This window comes from Plasmopara halstedii, assembly GCF_900000015.1.
Source record: "Plasmopara halstedii genome assembly, contig: Scaffold_3109, whole genome shotgun sequence".
Classification (NCBI taxonomy): Eukaryota; Oomycota; class Peronosporomycetes; order Peronosporales; family Peronosporaceae; genus Plasmopara; species Plasmopara halstedii.
In genome coordinates, this window is record NW_020190012.1 from 87,712 (window position 1) to 98,197 (window position 10,486).

General features: G+C 44.2%; 3 protein-coding genes across 3 annotated transcripts; 2 read left to right on the forward strand and 1 right to left on the reverse strand.

Annotated features, from left to right (window-relative positions):
• Positions 1 to 1,390: 1,390 nt before the first annotated feature.
• On the forward strand, positions 1,391 to 5,594 carry PHALS_07324 (regulator of telomere elongation helicase 1-like; the record flags this gene model as incomplete). The annotated part of the gene is made up of 17 exons (XM_024720769.1): positions 1,391 to 1,534; positions 1,591 to 1,931; positions 1,992 to 2,097; positions 2,154 to 2,303; positions 2,367 to 2,507; positions 2,568 to 2,654; positions 2,719 to 2,913; positions 2,975 to 3,018; positions 3,078 to 3,218; positions 3,292 to 3,490; positions 3,562 to 3,590; positions 3,655 to 3,751; positions 3,821 to 3,961; positions 4,026 to 4,215; positions 4,271 to 4,555; positions 4,637 to 5,400; positions 5,475 to 5,594. 17 exons carry the CDS (start codon positions 1,391 to 1,393, stop codon positions 5,592 to 5,594), a joined length of 3,174 nt encoding a protein of 1,057 aa, XP_024585935.1.
• A 645-nt stretch (positions 5,595 to 6,239) lies between these two features.
• PHALS_07325 (uncharacterized protein) lies at positions 6,240 to 7,307 on the forward strand (the record flags this gene model as incomplete). The annotated part of the gene is made up of 1 exon (XM_024720770.1): positions 6,240 to 7,307. One exon carries the CDS (start codon positions 6,240 to 6,242, stop codon positions 7,305 to 7,307), a length of 1,068 nt encoding a protein of 355 aa, XP_024585936.1.
• Positions 7,308 to 7,555: 248 nt separating this feature from the next.
• PHALS_07326 (ubiquitin-fold modifier-conjugating enzyme 1) lies at positions 7,556 to 8,121 on the reverse strand (the record flags this gene model as incomplete). Its single annotated transcript, XM_024720771.1, has 2 exons — positions 7,556 to 7,621; positions 7,690 to 8,121. 2 exons carry the CDS (start codon positions 8,119 to 8,121, stop codon positions 7,556 to 7,558), a joined length of 498 nt encoding a protein of 165 aa, XP_024585937.1.
• Positions 8,122 to 10,486: the final 2,365 nt, after the last annotated feature.

Sequence of the window (10,486 nt, forward strand, 5' to 3'; positions counted from 1 at the left end):
ACCACCACCTTTAAGAATAAGCAGTCTATTATATCATTGTTTTAGAGCACTACATCAAATTCACTTCTGAACGATTTTGTGTGAGAGGCTTGCTTCAGAAGATACTTGACAAGATGGCTCGCATAATGAACGCTACAAAATTAATCTGCTGACTTTGAGACGGATGTCAATGACATAAAGTTGTCAGAAGTGCAATATGTAGTGCTAGAGTTGACGGCTGTTTTATTTCTAAGCAATGGAAGAATGTGTCTATCAAAATACAGTCTGCTCCAAATGATTTCGTTATCAATGATATGTTTTGCAGAGGTGGAATATGTGTTGTTGGAATTTACGTTAGATTTGTTCCAAACAATGCTAAGTTGTGTCTCATCGGGATAGTAGGTATGGTCATTTTCTATTATACTTGGTGAAGTGTGCTCGTCACTATTTTATCGTGATATTGAATCTCGCAAACATTACCAGAACATTTTCTATATCGATGACTGTATTTCGAGTTCATCTCTGGTCTCATCCAATACAATGACTCAATATACTCGTGCAGCGCCATCATCACACGATTCTCGTCCAAGTACAACGCAGCAAGATTTGTGACAAGCGTAGTGTCTCGAAGCACCTTTTGCTTTCTGAAAGAAATGATGCGCCTCGTCGTTCTTGCCTTCCTTTACTCGAATGAGCCCCAAGTCATTGTATGGGTTGCCAAATATCAGATCTACTTGAATAGCTGGCTGCGTTTTGACAATAGCTTTCTCGACGAATCCGTCCAGATACAAATGCCAACCCAAATAAACGTGGGCGTCTGCTGTCTCGAATAATCTGACGGACTTAACGAATAATGCCTAAGCTAATCTCCTCTTGTCGACCATGCCTAGAACCTCACTAGTTAACGGATACGACGCGTTCTGAACGACTCCCAGCGCTGCATCAAGTGCCGCTTTATCCGTTTTCAACCTGCTGCTTCTCTGACTCGTGCTTTTCGTCAAACGTAATGACCTGCGGCACTTTAGCAAAATGAAGCAGCTGTCGGCAGTCTTTGTCACTATATTGCAAGTTCACACGCTCTGATATTGTCTTGTGTATGTATAACGCCTCATCAATGCGCTACTTATTTCGCTTTCGAGACTCCCGGAACTCGGCGCGTAGAGCGTCAACGCAGGAAGAAGTGGAGCCAAAGAAATCACACCATTTCGTTCCTTTACACCACGTCATTTCACGGGATAAACTGTCTTAAAAGCCTCGTAGCTGTCAAGTACGTTGGCGCTACGCAATAATGAACGATTTAGCACTACTCTACAAGCCTCGAGGACATGGTGGTTGAAGTGATAACATTCGAGATAGCACTTATTGATGTGGTGCACCCAAGTGCAACAAATTCCTAATATTGGTCGTCGCTATGGTGTCGCTCGAGATCTGCGGTATTCCCGTGGAATTTCCGTTCCGACCGTATGACTCACAGCTTGTATATATGGAAAAAGTTGTACTTTCACTCATGTCCAAGCAAAACGCAATTCTTGAGAGCCCCACAGGCACCGGCAAGGTAAATTATCATGGTTGATGGTGTAGAAATTATTTAACGTAGGGTGTAATATCTAGACACTGTGTCTTCTTTGTGCAACGCTGGCCTGGCGTCAAGAGCTACAGAAAAAGCTGAAGACAAGCACATTAGTACCGACAAAATGTTCAATTGCATCACTTGGCTACGAGGGCTACGATAGCAGTGAAGAGAGCATAGTTCCGCAGTTACCACGGATCATTTACTCATCCAGAACGCACTCGCAGTTGAAACAAGTGGTTCAAGAACTAAAGAATACGTCGTATCGCCCCAATGTTGCAGTTCTCGGCTCTCGTGAACATCTCTGTGTGAATGATAAGGTGTCGAAGCTCCGAGGCACACGACAGAACCTTGCGTGTCGTTCTACATGCAAGGACAGGAGGTCAGCAGTAATGTTTAGCTTATATCGCACTTAGATCTACTCAAATACTCCTTGTTACAGATGTAATTACAAGCTAGGCTTTGATATCTATGCCAAGAGATCGAGGAAGCAAGCACAGCCAATTATGGATATTGAGGAGCTTGTGACGTCGATGAAGGAGAAAAGTGTAGGTGAGGTTTCCTGTTGTACCTTAGTATCATGCTCACACGCTTGGCTGTACAGATTTGCCCCTTCTTTCTCACCAGAAATATGCTACCTGAAGCTGAAATTGTATTTGTGCCATACAATTACCTGATTGACCCCTTGGCCCGTCGATCTATTGGTATGTCCCTCGACAACTCGATTCTTATATTCGACGAGGCACACAATGTGGTAGGTATGTGCTGATTGTCTTCTATTGAAAGACAATTGTGCTCAAGAATACCGTATTTATAGGAAACGATCGCGAGCGATGCAGCATCTTATGCGCTGTCGTCAAACGACATTTCTGGATGTATTTCTGAGATCGACACTTTTATAAAAGCGTTGGGTAATAATACCATACAACTTGATGAAGGTAGCAATTTGACAACGGAGGTATGAGTTTTGTGTTGCTATTTGATATTTCAGACTTTGTAATCATGTATGATCGATCAGTCTATTCAAACATTACGAGCACTATTTCTAGAAATTGATAAAAGTCTCAAGGGTTTTCCACTTTCTGCAAACGGAGGGTTTACAAAAGTGAGTAGGGTCATAAGTAGGTGAAGATTGATCTGCTAACGACATTTTCAAATTGTTACACCAGCCGGGGCAGTACATATTCGAGTTTTTTGAACAGTTTAACGTGAACTTTGAGACGTGCCCACTTGTTCTAAACATGATAGAAGAAATTATCGAAGTAGCGCACGGTAGTGATGACTCGCAACGAGCTGCATCTAGACTCGATTCAATACTTTCGTTTTTGGGCACTGTTTTCAGAAGCAAGGAACAGCACTTGAAGGTAACGTGGAAGTAATTATATCTTTAAAAGGATTTGTGATGACATATTTGTACTGCCATAGACGGCACAGAATTATCGAGTCCATATTCAAGAGATTCGAGAGAGGTACCTAGTCTTGATGTTCTTCAATGCAAGTCAATAGTTCCTGATTGATCGTACAACAGACCATTAAACACCGAACGCCTATTTAAGGGTGAATATCGAAACAAGACGACCACCCGTGTATTTAACTACTGGTGCTTCCACCCTGGGATTGCATTTCGTGAAATTTGCGCCAACAATATTCATAACGTCATTTTGACCAGGTGAAATCTGCCAGATCATCCCTTTCCTGTCTTATGGACGACTGATTTAATGATGTGATTTTTCCTGACATAGCGGAACACTTTCTCCGCTGGATACAACAGTCAAAGAGCTTGGCATCGACTTTCCGGTACGATTAGAGAATAGCCACGTGATCGATGCTAGCCAGGTATGGGTTGGTGTAGTGGGCACCGGAGTGACTGGCAAGCGCCTTAATTCAAGCTACAACTTCCGATCGACAGAAGCGTATTTGTTGGAGCTCGGCAATACGATAGTAAATTTTAGTCGCCTTGTTCCGCATGGTCTACTAGTTTTTTTCCCGTCTTACTCTATTTTAGAGGAAAGTATCGACAAGTGGCAGCAACGTGTACCGGGTGAGTCAGGTCAAAGTATATGGAATCGAATTGTTCTTCAAAAGCAAACATTTGTGGAGCCTAGAGGAAGATTGGATTTCAAGATGGTAGTTGATGAATATCATCAAACTATTGCAAACGATCCAAGAGGCGCAATCTTTTTTGCGGTCTGTCGAGGGAAGGTACTAGCATCATGATACCTAGTAATGATTCGTTAGATCAACATAATAACCACAAGTGTTGAAGCTTAGGTGAGCGAAGGCATTGATTTTTCAAACGACAAAGGTCGTGCGGTCGTTATCACTGGTTTACCTTTTCCTCCAACAAAAGACCCCAGAATTATTTTGAAGAAAAGCATTTTAGACGAAGCAGTAGTCCATCCGGGCGAATTGGTGCAGTTTGATGTCTTGGGGGATAACTAATGCCGTCACTAATACTTTTATTCATGCACATCAGAAGTTGACAGGAAACGCGTGGTATATTCAACAAGCATCGCGAGCTGTGAATCAAGCTATTGGCCGTGTCATTCGTCATCGTCATGACTTTGGAGCAATCATCCTTTTAGACGAAAGGTTTGCTCTAAAGCAGCAACAGGAGTGCCATTCGAAATGGCTGCAGCCCTATTGCCACACTTGCAGTGGATATGGTTCGTCGTGTAACATGATTTGTATGAATGACTTCTGACAAAATATGTTGTGTAGGTGAAGCGCACATTGGCTTAACTCGATTTTTTAGAACCAACAAGTTAAGAGGTGAATCAGAATCATCGACGAAAGTGCTGCAGCAGCCTAAATCGATTGGTTTGTCTGGAAGAGGAAAAGCCCAGTCACCAATGGCAAGATCAGACGGCGTATTAAAGGATGTAAGCCAACAGCCAAATTCTCCGCCTGAAGTGCAGTCAAATTCACAAATCGCGATCGGAGATGGCCAGTCTTATGTTGATCCACAAGTCCTCCGGCGTATACCAGACCCATCGATAACGTCAGGTATCTTCGCTACGATTTGTCTGGCTCCTGCTTGGCTAATTTCGTTGTAATGACATTCTTTTAATGACTTTTCCACGTCAGAAGATAAAAAAAAATCTGATATACTTGCAAGATCGAGACCACTTGCACCTCAGAAACGCTCGCTCGGGTCACTGTTGATGTCCAAATCGAAATCTGCAATGGTAGACATGACTTCGTCAATTTCACGCCCATTTACGGCGTCAACGCCATCAACTGTCAATTGCAATACTGATAGTGCTGATAGTGCTACAACGTTTGGCGGCATCGACGCGCAGTCGTGGCATAGCGCAAGGCAGGAGTTTGCAGCGAATCAAAATGCGGTTATTACCGTTTCAAATGTGGAAAGCAGCACGACGTCTACAGTCGAATTTCCAGCAGTGGCACGAAAAGTTCTTTCGGCTTCAGACGTGCTGGAATTGTACAGCTACATTCGACAGCTTCATGCTGGGGAAGACGTGGATGCTGCACTTAAAAACATTTGTACTTTGTTGCGCGATCCGGCTTGTAAAGAGCTCCTTGATTTAATGCCAATAGTATTAAATGGCGAGCTCGGTAATCGGTTTATTGAGGAAGCCAAAGTCCATGGATTAAAGGTGTCAGTGATAGATGGAAAGTCTCGGGGCAATTCAGCTGAAGGACGGCCTACAAACGTGACGACATTTTTTGAGAACCTGCAGCAAAAAAAGCGTAAACGTCAGCGAGGAGATGCAACGACTGGTGCTTTTGTAAGGAATCCGCAATGTTTTGTATGCTATGACATAACCCTCAAAGCGTATGCCTCTCCATTGTGTGGTCATATCTGCTGTCAAATTTGTTGGAAAAAAGTAAGTAATTTTGGTTGACAATCAGTTGAAGAATTGGAGGTGTCACAGGTACTGACAATTTGTGACAAATGTAGATGGAGAAAGATGGGTTTACATCTTGCCCTGTGTGCAAGATTCCAATCAAGCTACAACAGCTTAGTTTGATTCGAGCAGCTAAAATAGAGTCTGAATCTGATAGAGTTGACGGACAATAGTAGTCGTTGAGCTTTAAACGAATGTATCTTTACTTTAGTATTGTTGAGATTCGACTTGTCAATTAAGCGAGTTCCGCCGAGTTGGTTTTAGATTTTTGACGATCCATGGGAGCCACTTCAATTCAGAAAAACCGCTTGGTATGACTGTGTAATCACTCGATTTGTGTGCACATGCTTGATCCATATCGGATCCGTTATGTCAAAAATCTAACGGCTAACTGCCCAGCATAGCGTTCAGTGCATCTTCGAAACGGACGGAATTGCTGCTGGCCAACGGTATTTATAGTCAGTCAACGGTAGCGTTGCCTACCACAATTCAGTCATGTCAGGCATCTTTTAGTCTTCTAGGAACAGGCTGGCCAATGCCTGACGTTATGGCCAAGTGGTCGTTTCAAAAAGCGTGAGTCGTTTTACCCTAATGGTAGCAGCTGCCTTGACTGGCGGGTGACCGATTGGCATTTCGACGTTCCGACCTTGGATTCTCCACTTGTCGATTGCCAAATTAACATCATTTTCCGACTTCCCGGTCTTACAGCGAAACATCTTACAGTCTCGCCTTCTCAGCTGGCTGTACACGGTCATATCATAAATTTTGGCGCGACACTATAGCACACAGCTGACCTTAACAATCATCATCGTGTTCAAATGTTTTTCGCAAATGGTTATGTTGAAACAGACAGACGGGCGTCTGCTGTAAACTCCGACGAAAACGATATTCTTCGTGAATTGCTTCTTGATGGTGAATTTGTATCACCACGACAACTCTCTTACGGTGAAGCCTGCAGCATTACAGCTTCCGCCTCGATGTCGGGACTATCCAAACGCAGCGATAATCAAGTCGATGTCTCATTCCCGCAAATTTGCTTTGATAATTCGCCAAACTTCACACGCTTGCAGCCGCTTTCTAATCGAAGCTGTACCAGCTTCTCGCTGTCAAATCAGTCCCCGCTCTCAGCATCCGTCGTCAACTCAATTGTTTCGCCTCCACGCGTATTTGTACAAGAATTTGCTCCACTTCCTCAATCATTTACTCAAGATGATTACTTATTGGATTCTGAAATGCGCAACATCAAATCTGAGAGAGCCACTGTATCGTTTTTAACGTCGTGTCTTCCTCCTGCACCATTGCCCATGCTATCCATGCCTCCACATAAGAAGAAAAGATTGTCAAGTACGAATTCTTTAAATAGTGAGAGGAAACAATTGCGATGCAAGTTTCCAGACTGCCCAAACCTTCGTCGTTCCGCCGGGTTTTGCAATCGTCACAGTGGTAAAGTGTGTAGTATTCTTGGTTGCAATAAGTCAGCACTTAGTCGAGGAAAGTGTCCTGAGCATGGAGGTGGTTCACGTTGTAAAAGGGAGGGTTGCTCCAAGTTTGCTCAAACACGTGGTCTATGCAAATCACATGGCGGAGGTCGCCAGTGCAATGTAAGTGGATGCATTAAAAATGCCCATCAAAATCGATTGTGTCGGTCACATGGAGGTGGGAAGCGATGCGACTATTTCGGGTGTCCCAAGTGGGCACAACGCTCTGGTTACTGCTGCGCCCACACAAAGATGAGCTCAACAGACGACTCCGGAGTCGATGGAGTATCACACGCGAATATCTCCGCGACAGTTGCGTCATCTCCAGCATCGTCTATTTGTATGGTTTCAGCTCCCGTTTTGTCTCCAACTTTGCTGTCTCCCCATCGCCTCTTCTCGCTTCCGTAAGTTGCTACTTACGTGATACCCATTCATTGAGTGTAAAATTACCTCGGGACAGATAGAGTAGCTTTTTAACAGTTCTGGCTTGCGAATGAAGCAAGATTCGCTCGAGTTGACGGATAGGTAGAATGCAATATTTACGTGTCATCGCACGACTTAAGCAGCAAAGACGTCAGAATAATAATCCAATGGAAGATGTATAGACCTCACTTTACTGCGTCATATAACAATCATTTTGCACTAAACAGCACAACTTATGCTGAAGTAATAACTCCTCGCTCAACTAGGTCAGGCACCTCAGCAGCCAGCCATGGCGCCAACTAAGCATAACACCACACATAAGCATCAAATTTTGTGTTATCATAGCAAAGTATAATGGATAACGTACACCGAGTGCAAGGGCGTGGGCAACACCAAAGCGTGGCACATTCTTTTGCCATAGTGGTGCAAAGTGAATAGTCAAACAGATTTTTCCCCCTCGATACATCTTGGACGTCTTACCCTCCAGCTCAGGAATGCAGAGTTCTGGATTGGCAGCAGGGTAAGTGGCTGGAATTTCGAATTCAAGATCAAATTCATAGCGCAAGCCATTGTGAAAAGACCAGCACTTTCCCGTCCAACGTGTTCCAGACTTATTGCTCTCAATGATAAACCAGTCATTATCCGCCTCCTTGTTCATCTTAACGTACTGAATAAGAGCCAAATACTCTTCCTTTAAACGCTTCGTCCAGGCCTCGCCATCACGTGGACCTGCGCGTGTAGTCAGCAATGGAATCTTTTGCACCGCACGCTTAGTATTCTCGTCGATCGGCGCATCCATCGTCTTGCTTTCGATTAGCTAAATTGTACAATACAGCCAGAAATCCGAAATTTGTAACTTTATCAATTCAGGTATCACACGTAATTCTACGATTTACAGAATAAGACTGTACTACTGCATATGTGTCCAACGTTCCTTCAACCGTACAAGAAACAAGAAATAATCATGATACTCCATAATGGTACTTTACCGTGTGATTTCCGAGCTTTGCTCTTTGTCCGAGGATGCCCTACTTAAACCTCAAGACTCGGTCTTTAACTAATGAGCTGGACCAGACACAAGACGAGCTTGCCTATGTGCAAGCGCAAAAGTTGCAACGGCTTTTGCAGACTATATCACATTATCATATATATATTTAACCCAATGGAAGTCGCCCGCCTCGACGCCGCCGATCCCTCACAGGCTTATGCATAGATGCCATCCGCAGACTCAAAGCAAGAGAAGCGTTCGAAATTCTCTTCAAGGGCGCGCTTGAAGACTGCACCTAGTGAATTAACGTTTGCATAAATCCGTTATTGCCATAAACACCATACTTATGGTATTTGATGCTGCCGAAAGTACCGAAAACTGAGTACCTTACTCAATTTTCGCACTGGGTGAAGAAGGCACACCGCCTCAAGGTTTTTACGAGCTAACTTAAAAAAAAAAGCTCGGCTAAAGTGTCATATAATTCATGACTTTCAGAAGCACGTCCTCGTCGAGGTGGAAGTTCAGCAAACCCTTCAATTTATGGTGTAAGCAGCTCTACTCATCTACATGAGCTTGCTGTTACAGCAGGATCAGGTATCGAATTTCGAGCAAGACCGTGCCTCACTCGCTGGTAACAACGGCTGGCTGCATGCCAGGGAGGCAATTAGAAAAGGTAGTTCAAGTCGTAAGAAGCGAAAATTAATCTCGGCTAAGTAAGACCTCAAATTGCCATGAGGTCTCGGATTAAGGGTTTTCTTTAAACTTCACCGGATACTGGTTACAGCCATGGTAAAAGCGCCCGCATACTATCCATTTTTCATGATAGTAGATCACCCATTGTTCATCGAGCAGAACTGACAATGTTACCCTTTCGCGGCTAGAACTCGTGCTCTGTTCTGGTTTTAGCGGTACGACGACTCCTTTCTAAGGTTCCAGTTTGGCTTGCTGAACTGCGCAATCGTAATGGCTGACTTAAAGCACCTCAAGCGGCTCAGAAATCGATCGCTCTCGAGCAGAAGTTAGCTATGCTACAAGATTCTGAGACATAACTTCGTCACCAAACACTACGCTTCGCAAACGGATGAGAAGGGAAAGCTGGTACTTGCTATCGATTTAATGAATTTGCATAGAACACAGAGATTGTTTACTTTGGTATACTGAAAGTGAACCCAGTTCCGACCTGGTTACAGCCTTCAAAGGTTCAATGTAGCAAAATCACTACTTAGTCCTCGTCTGTCGCGAACCAACGATGTTTAGTATAGATGGCGAGAGGTCGTCGTTACTAGAATGATACTGATGTAGAAAATTGGTCAGTCTAAGCCGCGTTCGTTAACGGGGTTACACATACCCTGGAAACAGGAGTGTGTCTCACACCAGATGGTCAGGGTGTGACCACACCCAAACAAGAATACGGTACGGGGCTGGATAGCCAGTAGTTATACATGTAATTTAGATTCTACTATACATATTTAGGAGAATCTATGCATTTAAAATTAGGCGGCTTTGCCGCAGATAAAAATTAATAAAGTTAGTTTTTAATTTATACCGAAGAGTTAATTAGCCTTGGGTTAAGGCTATAGTTACTCTTGGAGTAAGCGGATTGCGACCCGCTAAACTCGTACTCGTTTTGAGTATAGATCGAGAGGTCAGTGACCTAACTTACGCTTCCTCAAAGAGCAAAGCTACGGCAGCCTCGCTGCACTTGATAGCACTTGTAGTCAATCTACACCTGAGTCTTCTAGACTGATCCTCTGTGAGGATAGAACGATTTTCCTCTTTGCCCCAAGACGGGCTTAAAAGCTGGTGTCCTTGCTGGGCCCTGAGGGCGTGCAAAACCTTGTTGTGCAAGGCCCCGAGGCAATCGGTGCACGTCTAGAGGTGTTTTCGAATTACGAAAAACGCTTTGCTAGAGCACCTGCAGCAGAAGATGCCTGCTATATTTGCGTCTATGACGCCACCGCCAGTAACGGATGACTTCCCCCACCCTAAGCCGCTCATAGTGAGCGTTAAGGTCTTTGAGGGGTAGGATGGACAGAATCTCCTGCTCTGGGTGAGAGAGGTCGAGATGGCCATTGCACGCGCCATGCTTCAGACCGAGTAACAGCGTGTGGCGCTAGACATCTCAAAGCTCGGTGGTCGAGCGCGAGAATGGGCACTGATGTGCGGCACTTCGGTC